The sequence below is a fragment of the Alligator mississippiensis genome, chromosome 3 (assembly GCF_030867095.1).
Source record: "Alligator mississippiensis isolate rAllMis1 chromosome 3, rAllMis1, whole genome shotgun sequence".
NCBI lineage: Eukaryota > Metazoa > Chordata > Crocodylia > Alligatoridae > Alligator > Alligator mississippiensis.
The window spans coordinates 106,831,486-106,856,978 of NC_081826.1; the positions used below are offsets into that span (position 1 = coordinate 106,831,486).

Genomic DNA, 25,493 nt, shown 5'->3' on the forward strand with positions numbered 1-25,493 from the left:
GGGATTGCATTCAGTGTTTTACTGGTATGCCTGCTGGTAACCAAGCAACATGGATCCATATATCCACTATGAGACTTGATAGGAAAACATGGACAGCCTCTATCATCAGACTCATCATTGTAGCTAATAACTAATTATATTTACATCACATTCAATTCTCCATAAGAAAGATAGCTTGAAAATGTTTAATCTTCCCTGACAACTCCTTGCCAATAAAATAAATAAATAAAAGGCATTACATTAAGACTATAAGTCATCTGAGGAAAAGGAAATAAAAAGAAAGTCTCAGACAGTGGCCTCTTTTAGTATTTAGATGTAATTAGAGATCACAGTTTTCATACCCCACTGAATAAGTGAGGTAATTTTCATTGCTGTTACAAAAAAAAAGATCTCCCAATATTTGATAATACTTGTCACTGTTACTTCCTGAGTCATTCACCATAGGCAATCATATCATGGGTGGCATGGAACTTATTGCTGCAGGCTTTGATTAGTTCCAGTCCTCTTTCACACTCCAGACATATAAGAAAAAAAAAAAAAAGGAGGACTCTTTCTTTTTCGAAATGTATGTTAAAACAGAACAAAAAAGCTATTGATGTGGACTTTTTAATTGCCTGTTATTTTCAAACAACAAGGCAAAATTCACAAGCTCATATAGATATCACATCTACCCAATGAACCTTGACTGCATACATCTTAAGACTAACAAGGCTACAACCAACAACCCTGCAACAAGCTCATATAGGCTCATTCCTAGTTTAAATTCTATTTTCTGTCACACTAAGGGCCCCTCTAGACATTCAGATAAAGTCATGGTGGTATCTGATGCACAACCCACACAATTGTGCCTTCTGTCATGCCACACACACATAGTAGGAGGTGTTATTGTGGGATCCAGCATCAGATCTGATTACACCTTATTACTGGTGCAGGGGGAGCCTGGGATCACCATCCTGGGCTCTCCCTGCACCAGCAAGTAGCAAGCTCCCACAGCTGAGAGACAAACAGCTGAAAGGACTCACAGCCATGGCAGCACACCATGCATTGCCATAGCTGGGAGTCCCATCAGCTGATAGGACTCCCAGCTGTGGGGGCATTGCTACATGTACAAATTAAATATAGATAGAAACCAGCTATAAAGTTATTACACATTTTCCAGCTCTAACCTTATAGTCAGATGGACCTTCTTATAGCATGATAATTACTTTGTGTCTGTAGCCAGTCTATAACCAGTTAACATGTAGAGGGAGCCTTATTCATGTTTGATGCTGCTGGTTTTGCTGACAATTGAAAACAGAATTTGCCATCATAAATATAAATGTGATAAAATTAAACAGTATAGCATGGAAAGGTATTATGTGGGTTAAAATGATAGCTCTATGGGTGCATCCCCATGAGCAGGAATGTGCATTTCCCTGAGAACAAAGAGCAGTGGCACAATGTGTGTCCCTGGGGAATATCCATTCCACACATGCTCTCGCACGTGGCACGCTGCCCCATGTTGGGTAGGGGAGGCCGACTGTTCTGTTCTGGCCCCAGCAGCCTTACTTGGGTCCTGGGGCCTCCCAGGCATAGGCATAAAATGACTATGCACAAAATGTTGTCTCAGGCTGGATGCTCACAATTCATAATTCATTGAAGCCAAGAACAAGATTCCCATTGATTTTCCTGTAAAGAATGGATAGTTAGCCAAGTTAGCCTGAAATCTGAAAAAGTGCTACCCTGCTCTGTTCTATACTGATCAGTTGGTTCAGAGAGACATATGTTTTGGTGAGTTTTCCCATTGACTTTAAGAAAACAACTGGGTTCTTAGTATTTTATGTATACACGCGCACATTATGACGCTTTGCTTTGTGGGGGCTTTCTTTCTTGCCAAAACACTAATCTGGAAAGCAGAAATACAGCTCTTATATCTTCTTTTTCAACTTTTCTGTCATAAAATTTCAGTTCAATCCTTTTTCACCAATCACCACTTTTATGTTATTGGGGGAGTGGGGGGAGGAGGGGGAATAAAACAAAACACCTGCCAGCATACTAACAGAGTTTCTTCTGAGTTTTGAGATGTTTTCACAAATGACAATGTCATTAGCAGCACAGCTGATAAAGTTTCACTGCAACTGTAGTGTATACAATTTATATCCCTGATTGCATTATGATTTAAACAACTGTCACCTTTAAAGTTTGTTTTATCATCACAATAATGAAAAACCAAATGCTAGCTGAATTGTACTATTTTTTCTTTAAATTTGGGAAGCAACAAAAACTCTGACTACATGCATTAAAGGAACAGAATTACTGTAAATTATGAATACTATATAACTTCGGTAGAATGGATTATAACCTTTTAATAGTGAATCACCTGATGTGTGCTACTTTTTAATCAATCACTGAAGGTTTGGATTGATCAGGTAGGTCACCATTGCAGCCTATTTGACTTGCCAGTAATATTTGCTCAGAGAAGTTCAGTTTTATTTAGTACACCAAAACAAATATAACTCCACAATGTATAAGATGTTTTACTCAATGGCCATAAATAACATATGAAACAATAACTTCTCCCTTTCTGGGCCTTACTTCACAAAGTCTACATCCTCTGGTCCCTGGCCATAACCAACATCTCTAGCCTACGGGTAGTGCAGCTAGGTCTGTGATCCTTTCTATGTTAAAGTACTTACAGATGCTCATTTCTATACTCTGTGTCCATTTTCAAATGCTTGTTTGTAACAAGAGGAGCTTTACAGTACCCTACCTAGAATCTTTTCCTTGTAAGTTCATTCCTTAGAGCAACCTTCTGCAATACCACATCTTCCCTCCCAAAACAAAGCCTCATAAACTAATAATAAACTCACATGACTATGGGGAACCCTTTTCTGGCAATACTGATTTACCATCAGTCTTTACATTACAGAAATGCACATGGGGAGATCCAGGATTTGCTAAAAAGGAATGTGACACATCACCCACCAGACCATGGGGGAATGGGGGTGAGGTATGACTGCAGAACTTGAGGTTGCTAGATGACACCAGACAGCTAGGCAAGGAATAAGCAAATGAGAAGGGGGAAGACCTGCCCACTACACCCCTACCAACACCACTGCCTCTATCTCCAGCTGACTGGGAGTCAGGGCACAGAGCTTGCCCTGCCAGTGGCTACAGGGAGTGGCTGCATGGAGAGCTGGCTCAGCCAGCTCTCTGCCTGCCTCCTCCTTCTCGTATCCTCCACTGGCTAGGAGCAGGTGTTGGAAGCAGGAACTTGTGTGCTGCTGCCACTGCTATCCCCAGGTGAGCCTAGCTCCCACATAGCTGCTCCCTGAAGTGCAGGGCTGGAGTGGGTCAGATCGACTGTGGGGCTCCCCCAGTGCCTGCATCATCCAGAGACAGTGGAATTGGCATGCAGGTTCCTCCTTCCAATGCCTGTTTCCAGCAAAAACCTCTTGGAGAGGAGCAGGTAGAGAGCAGGTCCTGCGCAGAGCAACCTGCAAACTGCTGCTACTGTCCCCTGCTGAATCTGGCACCCTGCAGACTCAGCCAGTAGCTGGCATGATGCAGAAGCAGTTCTGTACTCTACCCCCTGTACCCAGATCAGCCAAGACAGCGGCAGCAGCAGCAGCAGAAGGGGGTGAATCTGGACCCTGGATCCACCCCTGGAAATGCACAATCATTTTCCCAAATCAGTAGCAGCTCTTGAGATGTCAAACCATACCAAAATTTTTGTGCTCTATTTATAGAGTATATTAATATTTCTCTAAGTCCCCAGTGACTTTGACATTCTCATCTACAGTTTTCTGAGGAAGAGAACATCAGTTAGTAACAATTCATGATTCACTAGCAACTTTCTGACATTTAACAGGTATATATGTGGACGGCAGTCTTCCTCCACAATCCTGTTAGCTAGGTGCTTTATTACTTTAACATCATTTTGTACCAACCTGCTGGACTGAAGATAGGGACCTAGTGGTAACATTTCTGCATTTCATACTTCAGAGTAAAATGAAATCCATGCCCAGTAAAGTGAGATGTGTTTTAAACATTACTATAACATACAGTAGCTAGCTATCTAACAAACTTAGATTTGACATAACCAATTATCTGTCTAGCTAGACTATCTTCTAGCAAAGCTGCTTCAGAATATATTTTTCTTAAGAAAACATAAAAAGGACATCTTATTTGACCCACAGGATCATTTTGTCCTGTGCAATTAAAATCGGTCTTTTATGCTTGATTTAGATGGGAGTTTTTTGCATATAAAACAAGTCTTAACAGATTTCTCCATACAATTTTTAATTTGAGGCCAGGTTAAACACCTTTGGTCCTTATATTTTTCAATCCATAAGTAACTTTCACATATCATTTTACACATACTTTTCTGTCACACATTTGGCATCATCATTTCAATGGCTATTACAGGCTTATGGTCACTTATGTATCTATTCTTATTGACCAGGTATAGCATTATATAGCTGCCCAGTACAGACTCTATATTTGAAGCCTTAACACACTATCTAGTCCATGGAAGAGTAGTGTGTCAGGGTTACATCTAGTTCAGCTGCCAGATAACTTTATGTTGTGGCTATTCTGAGTTGCATAAATCCATAGGTGTAAAACTCCTCTTAGTTGTGTCAGCACCAGTTACACTATTCTGGATGCCATGCATTCAGGATCCAAAAGGTGGTATACCAAAAAATCTGGACCACTGATTTAATGCAGCAGATCAAACCTACAATAACACTCATTATAAATATCACTTAGGGAAAAGCTGTCCAAATTCTGTCAAGGAACTATTTCTTCAAGGTCAGGAAAATTGCTGAGCTTTTGGAAACGCTGAGATCTTTATTGAAAATCTTGAAAAAAGGTTGTACATTTGGGGGAGACATTAAAAATCATAGAATAAGTTAGTCTGTTGATGTTCAAGTGTCTGGGCATTTCAATGGGTTCCCTTAGTAAAACCTAAAAACATTGAACCAGTAGTATAATTAGGATGGGGTGATCAGCACAGCTGCCTTGGGCACTGCATTTTAGGGGGGGAATCAAAGGAAGAACAGGAAAAAATGGCTGCAACTGCAGTCACATAATGGTACCAGTGGCATGATGGCAACTGGAAGTTACTGCTGCCCCTGTGTGTCACAGCTGCCCTAGATGGCTGGCTACCTTGTTATGCCTCTGATTTGAAAAACAGTAATTTACATTTTTCCAATGTTCCCAACCTGTGGCTAAATCCTACAGATTAAACTTCCAGTTAGAAATATGAGAACAGTTTAAGTGGGTTACAACTTCAAGATTTGGCTCAATAAGAATATCAGGCTACAAGTGTTCAGCTAGTAAGGTATATGAAATAAAACTGACATGACTATGATGCAACTGTATAATCTTATTTACCTGTGTTGAGAGTAGTAAGATTTCATTTAAGGTAAAAGCTTACAATAAGATAGGCATATCAGCAAAACCAGAAAACACTAACAGGTACAATCTTTCCCATCACTATCAATAACTAATTGTTTTCAAGATAAACACTCAATATCAATAGCACTCTGTTCTAGAAAAGAATGAGATCACATTTATTTAACTGAATGCTTCTATTTTTATTTTAATTAGATGAGAGGAATTTTTATTATACGAGTAATATTGAATTAATTTAAATATTAATTTAACATTAATTTAAACATTAAACATTAATTTAAAGTAACATTAATTTAAAAGGTATACTGGCAATATCTTAATTTCATCCTTTGCCACTTGACTGTTTAGCTCTTAGTGCAAACTTTTTCAATAGAGAAATGCTAACCCATTTTAGCCATCTAATTTAGTCCACTCTATAGACAACATTTCAAGTACTTTTCCTTTCAAGTACAGAATGACAAAAACTATAATTAATAGATACATGCAGAGTTATGTTCTAATTTAACATATAAATCTATTTACTAGCTTCTAAAAACGGGTGTACCCAGACATTCGAATTTGTAAAGCTCTTTCTTTAGTAATGATTTTTTTTTTTTTTTTAACCATACACAGTTTGTTTGCCTTCAAAGGATGCAGTGAAAGTATGGAATACAAATTTGTTACACTTGAAAAGAGTAAACACCTTGTTACATAACTAATAGCTAATTCACATGTTGATTGATAAGATCCTGGGATAAAAAAACAAGAATGTTTCCTCTGTTGAAAGGCTCTAACAAAGTCAAGGGCTACCTTCAAGAAATATGTATTTACCTTGACTCTGTTTTTACTTATTTCTTAAACAGCAAGTAGAAACTGACACTAAAGGAGTTGCAGTGTCTCTTAAATGGCCCATTTAACTGGATACTTTGTCATAGTGTCAAAATAAATGTAGGAGCTACAAATAAGGAAAATAAAGGGCTTCAATCCCCATGCAGTGAATTAGATTTGCTGATTCTTTGAAGAACAGAGGAAAATTAAAAAGGTACCGGAGAAAATAACCTATAACACAAAATGTCCATTTTACCACCCACATTGTTATTTATAGCAAATGAAGGTTACTTTCACTTGGAGGTGACAAATTACTTCTACCAGCAGTAGGAAAATAATAGCTTATAAGTTCAGCACTGTTGAGTTATTAAGGAGGACCTATCTGTACAAAGACATGCTGTATTCTATATTAGTAAAATCACTTTCTTAAATGAAGTGCCAAATCAGCAACTGCATATTGGACTGACCTTGGATCGCGGTGGTGCTCGGATGTACCATTTACAGTCTACTGCCTCCGTTTCAGAAGCTTTTCCTTCCTTTGCAATTTGCACAGATTCCACAATTCCTTCAGGTCCTCCCAACTCAAACTCACAAACTGAATAACAAAATACCAGAAAAATGAAATCTGAACAGCAAACAAAAATATTTTCTATAGCATAATACAAAAGGCTCCTAATAATTTAATGAAATCTAGTATACCAACCTGGCAATGGTTTCAAAACTCCAAGGTCCTTGAAGTCAGGATCTTAAAAATTGAGAAAGAGAAAATTAGTCGTGGTAATATTTTGCTTAGAACATTGAATTACATTCCATTAGATTATTACTAGACACTTTGGGAAAGTAAGTATACATGTATACAGTAGCATAACATTTAGGGACCATAGAAACACATTTACTGATATTGCAAAATATATTGATATTTTAATATTAAGCTCTTTTTATTTTCCAAACCTGTTTTGGTCAGGATTTTTTCTGACTCATTCCCTATTTCTCAGCAATGAACAAAGAGGAGAATGCAGCAGTTGACAAGAGATCTATACATCTAACCTTCTGATAGCACTGTTGCATTGGCAGAATACAGGGGGTTATGTTTCCAAACATCCCACCCAGAAGGTCTTTGCCTATTTTTTTAACTTTTACATGGCTTGGTTACAAGACATAGCGTAACTAGAGGAATATGAACTCCACATTGATATCTGACTGATCTGCAACCCTGACTGGCAGTGTACTTGCAGAGACACTGTCTTTGACAAAAAACGTTCCCTTGACTGTTAATAAATAAATACCTTACCAGCTTTCCTTAGGTTTCACTGAGTGAACATAGTTAATGAATGTAATGCAATATGCTGCTTTAGTTCATAAACATGGGAGTATTTTTTAATTTCTGGGATGCTTCGTACTTTGTTTATAGCTGAGTACAAAATTTACGTGAAATGAATTTGGTCTCAGATCTACAAGCCAGTCAACAAGTGTCAGCTTACATAAATCAGCATAACATAATTTTCTGGCACATTTTAAAGACAGCTCAAGAGAAATCCAGGACTGAAATGTGAAAGAAACAAAATGGTTTTGAGAAAGGATGCTCTCCTGAGAGTAGATTAGTCATTGTTTGGAAATCATAGAATGATGACTCAAGATTAGACTGCCTGACATGCATGTTCCAGCTTTCAGTATACTGTTCACCTTGAGAAGAAAGCAAATATGGAAAAAAAAATATGTTGGCCTTGATATTTTTGTGAAAAAAATATAGGATTTGGTCTTCCAAAATTGATGGTAAACATTTATGAATAAATACTCTGCAATAAACTTCCCCTGGGTTTTTTAGAATTCTGAACTGGACTTCATAGGGATTCTGAAAGATATAAGCTAGGGTAGAGTTTTGTTCAATGCATCTATGAACCAAACAGTTTTCATTTTTACTTTACGGCCTCAGAATCAGGCCTTTGTATGAAAAGCTGGAAAGTACAAAGGCAAGTTTAGAAATTAACAATATATGAAAATGAAAAAAAATGGAATTCTAATTTGAAGCAGGCCTAATCAGTTTAATAAAGATAACTAGTTCAGTTCCTCATGAGAAGGATCAAACATTTTATCGGCTTAGTTAGAATTTGCTGCCCTAAACAACTAAAGATGTAATACCACCTTGGGAAACTGTCTGTACAATGTAACATTTGTCTGAATCATCTTTTGTTGTTGCAAACAAAGTCTTGGATAAGTACTGACGAACTAAAGAGACTGCAGAGATTGCTGAACAGACAATTAGCATTAACTGTTAAACAGAAGACACATTAAAAAAACCCCTCTAAATTTAATTAAATATTCCAACTAATGGATTTAGATACTGATAGTATACCTGTCTCTTACAGCAAGACATTTAATAGTGGAACCTATTTAACTGGAAGCTCAAATTAACAATCAAGCCACATATAATACAGCCACTGAGTTTTCTCTAAGAGTTGGTTTTAAATCTTCCCTGGTCTGCTGAAACTATGGTGTGCCACAAAAGCAACATATAATGTCCTTAATGCACAGGAGAAAGCCACTAGAGAATTCTTGCTCTGTTGGGAAACTCTCCTTTTATGGAGGGAACTCCCTTTGTGTCCTGGATGCCTTTCTCCTCAGCCCTTTTCCCCAGCTCCACATACATGCAACAGGGTAAGAAACATGGGGACACTAGGGTGGAACAAGAACTTGGGCCTCACAGGAAATATGTTAAAAAGAAGCGGCAGTAAAATCCTATCTTAAATTATCAATGGGGAGTACTTTCAAAGCCAACCATGTGCCCTTATTAAGTATTCTGGATGCCACAGGTGCATCCACAAGAGGAGGAGGAAGAAGAGGGTTATATTCTGGTGAGATGCTTGTTTGCTGAATGCTAGTACTTTTAAGGCCTCTCTTCCCTCCCTCAAATCTTCCAGCAGTCCCCACCACTTTAAACTAGTGTGATCCAGGGTGGAAAAAATAGTAAATGGTGATAGTGTCACATAAGGTTAAAGTATAAAAATGAAGGAATAGAAAATACACTGATTTGCACTAGAAAACAAGGTTTCAACCTGTAAGTCCTTGACACAAGCACACTAGAAAGCATTCTTTTCTTTGAATGCCAATTATGTGAGGATTTCCAATTAGAAAAAAATTATTTTAACCAGCACCACAGGGCACAGGGGCAGCACCAACTTCCAGATGTCACTGTGATTGTGATAGCAATTGTACAGTTACGGGCAGCTGCCACTTTTTTTTTTTTTCACTCCTGCCTCAAGTCAGCATCCGGGGTTGTTGCCCCATTTGCCCTGCCCTAGGTAAGTCACTGGTTTTAGCCTTTATTCTAAAACTTCAAACCAAACTGCAAGATATCAGCATAGATGAAAATATATCAAATTAAGATAAAGCAGGAAAGCTCTGTTACAGTTCTGGGTTATAAAATTCACTCCACATTGTATTTTACTGGATGATTTGTACATGAAAATCATTTGCTTGGGCACATCATAGATGTGAAGGTTACAAGAGAGAGATCATTATGGCCATTTCAGCTGACACAGGGCATGGAATTTCATAGACTAACCTACATATGAAGCCAGTTAGAACCAGAATACAAGCTCATGTGTTCCAGCATGATGTTATTTATTTCATAGGAAAGTTGGAACCTCCTCTGGCTGACTTCTACACTTCTGAAGAAGTATAGGAGACACATGCTTCCATAGATTGTAATTAGAGATTGGGGTGTGGATGGTATCTCTGGAAAGCAATCCCTCTGTTGCTTTTCTGCAGCAAAATAATGAGATCTAGTATTGCTGTAAAGGTGTCTAATGAGAAACTAAGATGCTCAGTCACTGCAACAGTTTGTATCATGCAATTACATTAATATACAAATACAAATATAAATGAAACCACCACCTAGAAGTCTTGTATGACTCATGAGGCTGAAAGTTTAGCTACATTAGGAATGTGGGACTAGAAAAGGCCTGTGGGGACACTGATTTTAATCCAACATATGTACCCAAGAGTTAGGTATGCTTTTTGAAGTATAGGTTTGCTTGAAGTAAAACAACACTAAAGTTTATTTTAGTAGACTTTCCCTATATGATTAAGACAGATGGAACTGTTATGATTAGTTCTGCTGAGTCAGAGTAGAGCAGAGACTTTATTATACTATTTAATTGGCAGTTAGTCAAATCTTCCAGTGTGGACATGTCTTGCAGCTAGAAGAAAAAAATAGGAAAATCCAGAAGAATCTAAAATAGGAAGCCCTTGGAGCACATTGAGGATCTATAATAGAGTAGAAAAGCAGGAGAGACAAGCATCTATAGAAAACATTAGAAGGTCTCTGAGACTAAAATGGAGAGGTGGAATATAAATAGAGAAAGGAAAAAAAGAATAAAGATATGTGATGAAACAATACAGGAATGTTTAAAAGTGTATAACGGGGGCCCTCACCCACCAGTCACTGGCAACATCTTGCTCACAAGATCATTTAACATTGCTCATTGCCACAGAAAATTAACTAATTAAGAAAATAAAAAAAAGTGGAAGTGCATTTGGGGTCCATAAAGAAAGAAGATAAAGACTACATACAGAGTTTGTGAAAGCAGATAACAACATTTACTTGAGGAAGAGCAGTGGGGATTTTAATTGCAGATGTGAGGGAAGGACATGAAGGTGTAGCAAAACCCCCAGTTTTTCTTTTTTTTTTTTTACATTAAAAAGCATTCCCTCCCCTTCCCCAACCATTTCTGACTTGTTCTCTCCCTCTCTATTCCCTATAGATAAGTATAAGTGAGCTAAGACATAGGATATGCTTCAGTATTTTATTTTGGTAGCAAGTTGTATTTGTTTTGTTTTTCTCCTTCTTTATATTGTATAATTATTATATTTATATTGATATTTACTGTTCTATATTACTGAATTTACAAGAAATAATGGCCAAAAGCTAGCAGAGAGCAGATTTAGATTGGACATTAGGAAGAACTTCTTCACAGTTCGAGTGGCCAGGTTCTGGAACGGGCTCCCAAGGGAGGTGGTGCTCTCCCCTACCCTGGGGGTCTTCAAGAGGAGGTTAGATGAGCATCTAGCTGGGGTCATCTGGACCCAGCACTCTTTCCTGCTTATGCAGGGGGTCGGACTCGATGATCTATTGAGGTCCCTTCCTACCTTAACATCTATGAATCTATGAATCTATATGATTTAGGCGTAAGTTAGCATAAGTCATGTCAAGTTTCCATTTTGTTGTCAAGTCTCCGTCTTTTCCCCATGCCCTGTTGTGTAGCCTATGACTCATACCTATCCCTCCTATGTAACTTGGTTCCTCAAAGAATGAGGATGAATGAGGGTGCTTGAGAGACAATGGCTAGTAGGTATAAAAATAGCTCCCTCTGAATGACCGAACCATCAAAACCAATACTTGGACCAACAACCCAACCACTGGAACCACCCTCAGCATTCAAGAAACAAAAGATGAGGTGAGGCGACCCACTATTGTGTCAGCCTGCACATGCTCAGTAAGAACACCTGGAACCCGTTGGAACAGGACTGACCTTGCCTGGACAGGCCCTCCCCATAGGAGATCATAGGTAGTCTGCCCCATAAAAAGGGGTAGTGAAGACTGACTCCTTGGGACGCCCTCTCCATCTGGACCAGCACCATGCCATACCACCTATCCACCCAGAGGCCCTGCTGGCAACCCCCTCTGGACAACACCTACTGGACAAAGATCCCTTCCCAGCCTGGATAGGTAGCTATCACCCCCACCCCCTCTTCAACCAAGGACTTGGACTCTGCTTCTCTTCCCTACCTGGACTCTAACCCTTCCACTGTGTCTCTTTCTCCTGCTGCCATTGTGAATGCTTGCTTTTGTGTGTGTGTGTGTGTGTGTGTGCGCGTGTGAGAGAAGCAATAACTTCATGGGGCTGTGTAGTGTGTTGTCTGTTTAACAAACATGTTTAATTTCTTAACCCCAAGTTGGGTTTTTGTCTGTTTTCTCCTTACCACCACTTATCTGTCCCCCAAACTCCCAGCTTTCTGCCTCAGTTTCCAGCCCCAAGCTGCCAGGTTTCTGCTTCAGTTTCTTTCCTAGCTTTCTCCTCCTTGCCACCGGGCTTTTTTCCCTTGCACCAGTGGCTTTGAGTAACCCTGGGGCCACTTGACCTTAAGTAAATCCAAGCCTCAGGTCTTTAGCCCAGCTTCTCTCTAGTCTACCAGTTCTAATCCTGGTTCCAGTAACTTTCACTCCTTACACTTTTTTTCTCACCTTAACCTTCCCTCAAGTATCCCAAGTACCCCAAACACACACATACATACTGTACCATTCATGTTAGGAACTCACCTGTGTGTGTGTGTGTGTAGGTGGGTGGTATGTGTGTCAACTGGTGAATACACACACACACACACACACACACACGTCATCATGTGCGTGATATATGAATTAGTGATCCATGTATGTGTATGGAGTATGTGGGTATTGACAACTGATTGTTGTCTAATTTTTGGAGTGTAATGTGTATGTCCTTGAATTAGTGATAGGCATGCATGTGCCTAAGCTGGTTTGGATGTGTATGGGCCTGAGGTGGTAGTGTGTGTGTGTGTGTGTGTGTGTGTGTGTGTGTGTGTGTACCTAATTGATTTGTGTGTTTGTATATGTGCAATTGTGTCACACCCTCCTGTCTAACAGTACAATATTGACATCCTGAGAGTTGGCTTGACCCCACAGGGCAACAAAAGTGTACCTGTGTGTGTAACAGTCCGTAAAGGGAAGGACTTCTATACTATATAGTTTGCTTATAGGTAAAACTTACCATGGGGTAAAAGAGGTCAGGAATTTGCTGTGCATCACTTGCTCAGTAGTGATTGCCCTGGTGCCTGTTCTTACCATGTGGTAAGCAGAGGCAAAAAGTGCTTCACCTCCTTTACCTCTGTAGTTTAATCCTCAAAGAGGGCTCTGTTACTGCAGTTTAGCTTTCATTTATGCATGCACATAGTCAGGTAAATAGCTGATGCACAGAGATGTGGTAAACTGTTCATCCCCTGAGCATTTGCTTTAAAAGGAATAGGCTGTGTCTTCATTGAAGTATTACTGGCTCTGAAATGTGAGAGTTATGTTGAAGCAGTGTTTTATGTAACTGTAATGGAACTCCTGTTTTTCTACTGTCATGAAACCGTGTTTCACTCTTAAATACAGATATCTATTTGTTTTCTTATCCATAAAGGTGTGACCAGCCTGGTTTTTAAATGCTTGGCAGTTATTAAAGTTGAGTACAAGGAAGGATAAGAAGTAAGACAGGTGAGTGGTTAATAGTTAGGTGGATGCAGAAGATGGGGAAGCAGTGTTCAAGTGTCTGATATCAATTATTTGGAGTAGTACTTGGATACAGTAAATGAACCATAGAATTTTTCTGAAAAAAAGCCCCCTGTATTCTTCCAAGCATCCAAGATTTCCCTTTCTTTCTCTCCCTACACACACACACACACACACACACACACACACTTTGCATATTGTCCAGGCCACTCAAACTTCTGAGTTGTCAAGGGCCATAGGCTGCAGGCCACTTGTGGCATGTGGTTGGAACTTTAAATAATTAAGTTGAATCTAGTGATAATATTTCAATATGAATTTAATGATGTGATCTCTGTCTTCTAGAAAGTAGCTGCTTGACTCCATTTTGTAATGCTCCTGGCTTGACACAAGTGAATGAACTTTGTATACCCTGGACATGAGAGAGGTGTGGGTGAAGGGGTGAGTAAAAAGCGAAGGAGAGTTTTTGCATAAGAACAAGGAGAAAGGATGTAACTATTTATGTAAGCAACAAGGCACCAGATGTGTAAATTACCAGCCAGTAACTAACTAACAAATGGCTGAAGAATCCCTTTGAAGCCTGGGGGCACAAAGGAGATAACGGAAAAAGAAATGCTGCCATGTAGGCAACAAGAACACTTCAAGGCTGAGACCCATTTTTACGGCCAGGATGACCTCGAGTTGAGATAAGAAGAAGAGGGATGTGAAACAATGGTTAAAACACAGACTAAGCATGGAAAAACCCCAAAATGCTGAACAAAGACTGGCAAACCCTATAAAAGGGAAACCCAAATGATGCCAAGTGGGTGAACTTTCTGTCTTCCTTTCCAGAACACTATATCTGGTGTTTGTTTGTAGGTATACATAGAATGGTTGTTCTGTGTGTGAGTGTTCATGCATGATGATGTGTATGATAAATCAGTGTGTGTTTGTATGAATGGTATGTCAGAACCTCTATGTCTAATTCATGTAATCAATAAATGCAGCATTTTGCCTTATTCCCCTTTATAAAATCTCGCTTGTGATTTGAGCAATTGGCAATTTGTATAACAACATGCCACGCTTCACTGAACCATATAGACCCTGCCATACAGTGGCTGTCTACATGTCATGCATGATTCCTGGGTCATCCTAAGCACCATAGGCCACACCATCCCACCTTGCTTCCAATGGGTGGGGGTAGGAATAGAAGCCAGAAAAAGGAGTGGGATCTGGGAGCTCAGAGACCCTGAAGGTAGCAGCAAGGTAGTTGTGGAAGAGCAGTGCCCAGATTGGGATCCTCAAGTTAACACCTCAGCGGGTAGCCCACTGAAGTTTACTTACCTGGGTCAATGCCTAGTTAATGTCATGAACTAATTTTTCAGGATGAAAAAAAATGACATTAGCTATGGCCAGATCTTGTAATGTGCTGAGCATGTTCAGTTCTTTCTGGCTTCAAATGGATACAATGTACACATAGCATCCCACAAGAGTGCAATGCAAATTAACATATTCACAGTTCCAGATGCCCCGCACAAATCAAAATGACATGGTGGGAAACACTATTACAGTAAAAGCTTTGTTTACCGGCACCCACGGAGAATGGAGGGTGCTGGATAACAAAATATGCCGGATAACTGAGTAGCTTGAACAGGCATCTTTGACTGTTCGGGCCTCCTGCCCTGCCAGTCTGGGGCGTCACCACCCCTCCCGCCACATTGCTGCCCCTCCCGCCACATCAGTCCTGCGGGCCCCGTAGGCCTTGAGGGACAGGGAGGGGGGACCCACACAGGCTGCTATGCCTCAGGCCATGGATGCTTGGCAGTGCAGGCTGCTTTCCCCTGGGCTGTGGGGGCTCTGTGAAACCGGAAGTGCCGTGATGGGCACTTCCAGTTTCACTTTTCCCTTACAAGCCCTTACAAGCCGGCATGCCAGTTAACAGAACATGCTGGCTTCTAAGGTGCCAGTTAACACAACTTTTGCTGCATTTACTTGTTACTTATTGGGTGCATCTACACATGCAATTAATGCGATGTGATAAACTCTGTTTCTGTCTAAGATGGAGCATACTGATCCCCAGCACAATGTTTATACGTGCATACTTTGAACTGAGGCAGAGCAACCCTGGGCTGGCAGCAGATTTGGGAAGGTGGTCAGTCCTGGGCTCAAGGTGGAAGCATTAGGTGGCAGAGAGGCTGGTTTTGGCATGAGGGTGCATAGAGTGCAGAGCTATGTGGCTAGGTGGCAGGCAGCCCCCTCACTTTAGCACACTTGTGCCCCAGTAAGCCTCTGTCACCATCTGGATGTGTGTTTCCTCACACTTAATTACTCTGCCATAAGATAGTACTGTTCCTGACAATACTATCTTATGGAGGAGTTAATTCATTTACTGCACTTTAATACCAGTACACGTGTAGACCGTGATGCTTTACTGTGGAGCTAATTAGTCTACTCTGCAGTAAGGTGCATGTGTAAATATACCCTTTCTTTTTTTTTTAAATGTACCATCTTTAAAAACTTTAAATTTTATAACCTGTGTGCAACACAAATTCTGCAACCATGTCCAAAGACAATTCTACACATCCATTCAATAACATCATCATTCTGCAAACTTGTAAAATACATTGCACAAAATATGCCCAATGTACATTTTTAATGGGCAAACAGCACAGATTCCATAATATGTTCTGCCTGTATTTATCCATTGTGCTTGAGTAAAATCATTTTCACAGTAAATACACTGCCACTGAGGAAACATCACTCATCCCAATGGGAAGTAAAATACCGGCTCTTATGTTACATGCAAAGTGGAGGAAAAAAAACATCATATGACATACATCACAAGTTTCCTAGACTCTCCAAATTCAAACAAAGAGTCTGTATGTATTCTGAAATTTGTATCACTATATGTTCTCTATGAATGCAGGATGTTTTCAGAGCATATGCTGAGACACCATTTAATGTGCTTGATAAAACTTGATTTGCAACTGTGCCTTGAAATGTGTTGCATTTTTTATATATTTCTACCAAACAAGGATGCAAGAATTATATATATTTTTAAATACTTCGTAACTATCACGTTTAAATACAAAAAAAGTTAAGGAGAAAGCCAGGCTAATGGTCAGGATGGAGAGGCTTTGGTCCTACAGAAGGAAGTATGATTCTATTTTCCTAGAGACTACAAATGAGAACAAACATTCATTAATCAAATTCTAAGGAAAAATTCTAACCCCCAGCTGACTTCAGTGGAAGCTAAGCATGCACAGCTCCCTACAAAACTAGAGACTACATTCAAAAGTTTGGATTTCAAGCACTTGAACCAAAAAAGATATGGTGAAAAATGTTGGGGTTCTTTTGGGGTTTTTTTACTCATTCAAATTCACACATGGTAAATTCTGAACCAAAAAAATTGAATTCCCACAATGACATAAGACATGTTTATCCCAAATTCTGGCACACAATTGAAAATAGTGCTATGTCATATGGAAAGGAAATTTTATGGTAATCTTTTATGGAAATTATTTTTTATTTCTTTTATCTTATATATCTGTGTGTGTGTGTGTGTGTGTGTGTAATCTTTTATGGAAACTCATTTTATGGAAATCTTTTAAACATACATGTACAAACACCAATAAGCCTCCTGGAGTTCTCTTATTGCATGCTTTCCTTAGCTCTTTAAAATAGTCTTCCACATACATTTTTCCATACTCTCTCTCACTTTAGCATAATGGGAATGTTGAAACAGATATTTATAGTGATAAAAAGAAGAAATAAACATTCTACACTTGAAAGCAAAACCTTCATAATAATATCTTCCATGTTCTTTTTAAGAAAAAGATTTTAAAAGATTAAAAAAGATTATATTTTTCTTCAACTTCACTGAAGCAGGGCCAGATCATCACACAGAATGGTGGAAATCTGCAGTTCAGTATATGAAACTGAGAACTTCAATAAACATTGGCTAACTAGAACTCAGGATAAAGGAATTTTCTGTTTCCCTGTAGTCATTGTGCATATGTGATAGATTGACATGGAATTAACTTGTTGAGCTTTTTGTTTTGTTATACTTCATAAGATAAAAAATGAACCAGGCATTCTTAAGAGTGTTTGGCCAGGCAGTATGCAACAAAGTGCTGATGTCTGAAACTCCCTGAAGTCGCTAGCTGGTTTGTCACTTGTGGATAAACAAAAACATAACTAATACGTTATTCATTTTCAAAAATAATAAGCAAACCATATCAACTAGTCACAGCATGTAAAAACAGCTGGCTGCTAATGATAAATAAAGAAACTTCAGTTCTACTCCTGGAACAATGAACAGAGAGCTAAAAATAAACCTTTTCAAGAAATAAGAATTCTAGCTTCAACCAAGCATCTTGTAACAAATTTCTGTATTTAAATATATTTGTCTACCACAGAAATGATCAGAGATCAGATCTTAAGTGCAAATGCACATGGAACACTAAGCAGGGACCATATGCTCAGACTGCTAGCATTTAGATCATTTGAAATTTATGGCGATTTAAAATAACTTTGGGAAGTTTGAATCTGTCCTATATTCTCTAGGGAAGCATCATAATAATAATCCTACATAAAATCACAATGCTTGTACAATTCAATACAGAATAGCAGGATTATGCTCAGATATTTCATGTAGTTGTGTCTTGGCATTTGAGGATACAAAGAAAATACTGCAAGATGATACCCTGTAAACTGATGACAAATTCAAAAGATTTTAAAGCACAACTGAAAGGATGTTGAAGCAATCTTAGAAGCAATTTAGAGACAGTATAAAAGCCCCTAAAAGAAAATATTTTCTTTTGTGAACTGTATGAACGAAAGGACTGAGCTGTACTATATGAAAAAGAAAATACTAAGTGAAGCAACAATTTGAAAATACAAAAAATGTAATCAAGGTTTCTTCCATCTCAATACCATTGTTGTTTGTGTGGGATGTAAAGGCAATTTGTTCTAATAGTTTTTTTTTCACTTTATAGTCAGGCTGCAACATTCGAGAAATACGGCCAGGCATGAGTTTATAACATTGTAAGGTCTGCAAAGAAAATATGCCATGTTACTGCTAAGTATTTTCTTACTGGAAACACTGGGGGATTTTTATAATTATTACAGCTGATAATAATATTGTATTGTGTTTAACATTTGTTTTCTGTGTACTGTTTCTAAGAACTGTGCTGTAGTCAGGAACAGCCATTTTGAGATATTTGGCAGAGTTAATCTGCCAGAGAACAAACCTTTGAATGCTCCCATTATTTGAGTTTTTCTTGCTTAGATTTTCCCAGTGTCTCTCAAATTGAATGCAATGGATTCCTATTTTTGTGTCTGAAAAACCATAATGAATGTTGAAAATTCCAACAGATATTAAAATGCTAAGTGACATATTTGGCTTCATTTATTAAAATAATACAGCCAGTTACCTGAGAATAACAAACATGAAATACTTTTTTCAAGTCTTGAATTGAAGACTCAATATATATATTTTATTATATTTCTCATGAAACTGTCAAATTGCATCAGCTTCTCCCCTCACCCTCCAAAATAAAAAAGGTTAGTTTTTTTTACAATAAAATGCCTGGCCACATTTCCTTTGTTTCACTTTTTGACCTTACCCCACTTTGATCTTCAGATTTTAGAAGACATGTTTGAGCTCACTTCTGCTCTGATTTATAGTTTCATAGTAGGTAGGGTTGGAAGAGACCTGAGCAGATCATTAAGTTCAACCCCCTGTCATGGCAGAAGAGTACTGGGGTCAAACGACCCCGGCAAGGTGACTATCTAGCCTTCTTTTGAAGACCCCCACGGTAGGAGCGAGCACCACTTCCCTTGGAAGTTGGTTCCAGCTCCTAGCCACCCTGACTGTGAAGTAGTGCCTCCTGATATCTAGCCTGAATCTACTCTCTGTAAACTTATGGCCATTATTCCTTGTTACTCCCAGTAGGGTTCAGGGGAACAGGGGCTCTCCCATTGCCTGCTGGTCTCCCTTGGCCAGTTTATAGACGGCCACCAGATTCCCTCTAAGCCTTCTCTTGTGGAGGCTGAACAGGTTCAGGTCTCGTAGCCTCTCCTCGTAGGGCCTGCCCTGCTGCCCCCCTCATCATGTGAGTGGTCCTCCTCTGGACCCTCTCAATGTTGTCCGCATCCTTCCTGAAGTGCGGCGCCCAGAACTGGACACAGTACTCCAACTGTGGCCTGACCAATGTCATATAGAGGGGGAGGATCACCTCCTTGGACCTGCTTGAGATGCATCTGTGGATGCATGACAAGGCGTGGTTAGCCTTTCTGACTGCGTCCCCACATTGGTGGCCCATGTTCATCTTGGAGTCTATAATGACTCCAAGATCCTTTTCTGCCTCTGTGCTGATCAGAAGGGAGCTCCCCAGCCTGTAGGTATACTTCTGGTTCTTTCTCCCTAGGTGCAGTACCCTGCACTTGTCAGTATTGAATCCCATCTTATTCTCATCCGCCCATCCTGTAACCTGTCCAGAACCAATTGCAGCCTGTCCCTCCCTTCTAGCGTGCCCACTTCTCCCCACATCATAGTGTCATCTGCGAATTTGAACAAGGTGCTTTTCACCCCCTCGTCCAAGTTGCTGATGAAGATGTTGAACAGTGAGGGCCTGAGGACAGAGCCCTGGGGGACCCCACTGCCCACATCCCTCCAGGTTATATTTTGTACAACTCCATTAGCTTCAGTGAGGTTTCTGAGGTTGTATATCACATCAGCATTTTAAAATTTATATACAAATTTCCACCAATATCAGTGCTTTAACATGAGAAATGTGAAAGCCAGGAACAAAAAAATATTGTCCCCAACCACTCTGCCCTATTTATATGGCTATGAGGGTGAATAATCTCCAAGCAAACATTTAATACAACTATATCCTAGGCCAATTTATCTTGGCCTTGAATTCCAACTGGTTAAGCTGAGTGGACAGAGGATGTATCTATATGTGCATTAATAAGCCTTTTCTAATGCTCATTAAATTCAGTACCTTCAATGTGAGGTACTAAATTAATGCACATTAGGATGTGCTAATGTGCAGTAGCACATTTGCATGTTAGTGACACTTAATGTGCAGTAGCTTATTTTACTGTGAATTAGCATAATGTCATGGTTTTTTATGTGATGTTTAATGCACAGAAAAATAGTCTACTGCCCATTAAAGCACATGTGTAGACATGCCCAGAGAGAGGCAAAAGGCAGGGTAGATTTGCATCTTCTAGACTAACTGAATCCTAGATACATAAGCTTACTACGTCAGATGCAATTGATGAAGTAAGACCCTACTTATGAAGGCTTATGCTGCGCATCTTGATTTAGTCAGTCTACAAAGGTGCAAATCTTCCATGCCTGACTTCAGACTAAGATAGCTAATTACCTCTCTAGAAAAAGAGAGGACATCAATTTTGTGGGCACATAGTGCAGAGTGGTTTCAGGGGGGCACACAGAAAGCAAGACCATGCCCCAAGGCATTTGAGAGGAAAAAGGGGCCATCTAGAGTTCTCACATTAAAAACAAGACCCAAAATGTTATCAGGGTGGAGAGTCCTTGGTAGATAAGAGTTTTATAATTATCAAGCATCACCCAAATACCCTGGTTGAGGATCAGTTCCTCTTGTAAAAATATAAAAAAGATGGTTCCCATGTTTGTGTTGTTTATTCCACCATCTCCAGATCATCTAAGAGGATATGAGTCTTCAACCTTAGTAAGCCCCGGACTCCTCTCCATTTCAGTGCTTTAGGCTTTTGCAGCTCATTAGTCATTGTCTTTGATTATCAGTCATCAGCAGAAGAAACTATTTATGGGATAGACACTACCACATGAAAGTATGGTGTGAGGATTCAAAGCCACACTGATAACTCAGCTTGTCCCTGTAGAAGCCAGGTCTCATCATGGGGTCAATACTGAGTTAAGCATTGCTATTGCAACAAGCCTAGACATTCACAAATCTACTGTTCCACACTGTTGAATAGGATCATTTTTATTATATGTAGCTCTTCAAAGTGGTTGGGAGATTGTGATGAATTTCTTGCATGTAGGTAGTGATGAATGTTTTATGAAAGTTGCATCATGGTCTGCGAGGCATAGTTAGGAGGAATTCTTTTCCCTTCCATAAAATAAATAGCGAAGATCCTCTTGTTGCCTTTAGGAATGTGCTAAAAGACAGAGCAGGGCTAATGTATCCACTTTAGCCCTAGGAATTTTATAAATAAAGGGTTTGTTGCCAGTCTTCAAACTAACTAGTGCATGCACTGTTACCAGTAGCACATGTTATCTAGCAACAGAACACATATGTAAGTTGATTTGGTTTAGAGAATCAGTACCTAGGACCTGGTTGAGACAATACAGTCTATGTATGCCATCTTTCCCTGTACTGTAGGAAACCTGTTGTGCAGGACATGCAGCCAAAAATGAACAGCTGGTCTTTAAGTGAATGAGGCATGGTTCTGCACCTTGTTGTATTAGAGTATCTAAAGTTTTATAGCTCTCCTGTACTAATACACCTATAATAACATGATCATCCTGGACTCAACACTGTTTGGAGATGGCATCATAAGACCTTTGTGTTTTCCAGCGCCCTCTCCTGGCCAGATTCAGAATCCATTACTCCACCTCATCAGGACAGTGAGGGAAGAAACCAGCCTACTCAGTGTTTCCACAGTGTCTATCCCATAAATAGTTTCTTCTGCTGATGACTGATAATCAAAGACAATGACTAATGAGCTGCAAAAGCCTAAAGCACTGAAATGGAGAGGAGTCCGGGGCTTACTAAGGTTGAAGACTCATATCCTCTTAGATGATCTGGAGATGATCTGGAGCTGTTTCTTGTTAAGTATGAGCTTTCTGGTAATAGCTGAGATCCATAGTGACTACAAATGTTTCAGTTAGCTTCTCAGCCTGAGCTGGGGCATCTCAATTTTTTCCACTTTAATAGGAAATGTCATATGTAAGTGTCTACTTATATATCACATCAGTTCTGAACACATCATTGCCTCTCCACCTTCTCACCTAGTGGAGTATCAGGGGAACAACCTACAGTGAACTTTTACTTTAACCTAAGTGACCCAACTGAATAGCACTGCAAGGAATTTCAATTGTGTTTCAACCTCCCCTGATGAAACTGGAATATATCAGTGGATACATGACCGCTTTATTATCTGATAGTATAAACCACAGAACAATACATTAAAACAGATATATTGCTTCTAAAGATAGGACCAAATTAGATTATGATGCTTCCATAACTGTAAGATTCCCTTAGACAAGGTGGCACTCTGTGAAATATCCATGAGAAAGAAAATAGCAGGTAATTACTTTAGTGTATAATACAGTGAGCTTTCACAACTGTTATTGGACATACTTCACTGTGAAGCTCTCCTCTAACAAAGCGACTTCATACTCAAAAAAACCCCCAAAACCAACATCATTGAAAGGAATGATCTTGCTCTTTATCTAGAACAAAAATCTGTCCATGCCTAATGCTGTATTGTCCTTCTACTTCCCCATGGCCTAAAACAAGATATTTGCAATTAAACATTTTGAGTTTTTTCAGAATTTCTCCAGAAGGGCGTTTCAAAAACAAATACTGTGTTTAACAGAAAAAAAATAATCACAAAATATTTTATTGTTGCCAAATCAATTTTTTTATTTGCTTGTCACAATTAGTTGAGAAATTGGAGTAGAAAAATGAATGCCCACAACAGATTGAATGCAGCATTTCCTCCCCCAAATACAACATGCCAGCTTAGGGCTTGATCCTACTTCCTTTGAAGTCACTGGAAACGGTTATATAAATTCCAGTGGAGTAGGACTTGATCCATAATGTGACATGGGCACAAATCCTGGGACCACTGATTTATCTAACTTTATATTGGCAATGAAAACCAACCTCTCAAATCAGTTCCATTGAAAATACCAGGCAATGGCAATTGTTGTTCATATGGTACTTTGACAAGGGAGTATTCATAATTATATATGTGTATTTCATAAGAAATACAATATGAACCTTAACTGTCTAAATGTAGGAAGAGATTAGTAAATAGTGTTAATCAGACAGTTTGTCCCTATCTTCTGTTTATGGTGGACTTTGAAAGAAAAGTGAGGTAGTGAAGCATTTTTTGTTTTGTTTTCAGCATCAGGTCAAACATGCTGACCAGTCAACAAACTCATGATTTTTCAGTATAGGTCAGCAGCTTTTCAACAGACCAGCTATAATTACATTTCACTTGACGAGATTAAGATTTTGGCTGCCAAAGAACAGGATTTTTTCTAGTTTGACCTAAAATACGTATTTAATGTTACAGTAATAATGGTAATGATTTGCATGGAAAAGCATTTAAAAACGCATTAAACCTTCTGTTAAATACATAGAACATAGTTGGTATGCAGCCTGCAAGCACATTGCAAATTATGTTTGTCCCAGGTATTATCTTCACAGGGTCAGAACCTATCATTCCAGAAATTCAAAATATCAAAATCTTATCTTTAATCTATCAAGCCACCATCTCCCCACTTATAATTGTAATGGTATTTCAAACAACTTTAATACGTAATATGCAATCTGCAGTTACTGATTCTCTAATCCCCATAATGAAATCAACATACGATACAAAAAACAAAACATTTTCTAGAAAACTCTCTTCTATTCCCTTAATTAATTTCCATGTATCAGAGAGAAAATAGCTAGTTTACAAAATGAGAGAGGGGGGAAAAACCAACAAAAAGAAACGGTACCTTGCAATCTTTTATTAACCCACATACTGCAACCAGCAGATCTGATAACATTGTCTCTTGAGCTTCAAGTACCAGATAACATCTGGCAAATGATGTTTGTAAGTCCTGTTACACAACATCTTCTGGCTTCTCAGTGTCATCTAGGGGACTGATATGTGACTAGAACAACAAATTTTACATTGCCTGCTTCTGTTATGCTTGTAAGGATTTTTTAATAATGGATGTGCCATGGCTATCATTTTATTTGAATCCAGCTTCATAAAGATCACTTGCCAATACAGCTTTTACAGTCTTGTCCATGAAGTGAAAAATCCTAACACAAGTCTCCAGGAGATATTACATCTAGTCTCTCACTATCCAAGTATTCAAATAACTTTGCCATGTCTTTAATGTGTAATGACTTCTGAATCAGTCTTTTTAAAAAGCATTTTGTAGGTTGCTTACTTTTTTGCAATTTTTATAGGAATTTCATTCCTCCAGGATGATTTTCTAGGTTTTTGGTAGGTCTCATTAACCTAAACATTCAAACATTTCTACTAGGCGAATACATATTTTAGCTTGTGCAGCACAGTCCAATGCACCCTGTGTCACTGAAGTTTAACTCTCGCCTGTAAATGTATTCAAGCAAATACTAATATGTTAGACACTCATCTCCTTATGAATTGCAAAGTATGAACATGAAAACAATGCAAATGTGACATGATTGAGTACAGTCATCAGAGCCTAAGACTTCTGAAGATCCTGGGACTATTGATTTAAGCAGATAGCAAATATTTGCTGTTTTTTATTATGTCATGCATTCTAATATAAAAATGAAAAGTGCTACTTTGAGAACTCTCTAAGGGAAGAAACAACTGACAGTATACGGATAGAACATGTCCATGAAAAAGTCTGTAGTAATGGGTATTGTAGAGTGCATTATGCAAATAAGATCACCAGCTTACTCTTCAGTGGGGTGGGGATGGGCACAGTGGTACAGTTGTACCCACCTTTGATGCTGGGTCCACTCAAAGTTTAAAATGAACTGCTTGACAGTGGCAAAGGCATTTGTATTCAGGCACCAGTGAAAGTCTCACTTGATTTCATAGCTCATTATAATCACAGAAACACAGAATCACAGAAAATTAGGGTTGGAAGGGACCTCAGGAGGTCATCCAGGCCAACCCCTGCTCAAAGCAGGACCAGCCCCAACTAGATGACCCCTGCCAAGGCTTTGTCTAGCTGGATCTTAAAAACCTCCAAGGATGGAGACTCTGCAACCTCTCTGGGTAA

The 25,493-nt window shown here is 39.1% G+C and overlaps 1 protein-coding gene across 6 annotated transcripts in view; it reads right to left on the reverse strand.

The window, feature by feature from the left end:
• NETO1 (neuropilin and tolloid like 1) overlaps positions 1 to 25,493 on the reverse strand; it is a 101,186-nt gene that overhangs the window by 29,917 nt on the left and 45,776 nt on the right. For all 6 annotated transcript variants that reach the window (XR_009460785.1, XR_009460786.1, XM_019490310.2 and 3 more), the window contains exons 5-6: positions 6,908 to 6,949; positions 6,672 to 6,799 (exon numbers count right to left, since the gene is read on the reverse strand). Coding sequence is in view for 4 of the 6 variants with exons in the window: in XM_019490310.2 (XP_019345855.1) it covers positions 6,672 to 6,799; positions 6,908 to 6,949 (170 nt within the window). In the remaining 2 variants the exon portion in view is untranslated. The remainder of the gene's footprint in view (positions 1 to 6,671; positions 6,800 to 6,907; positions 6,950 to 25,493) is intronic.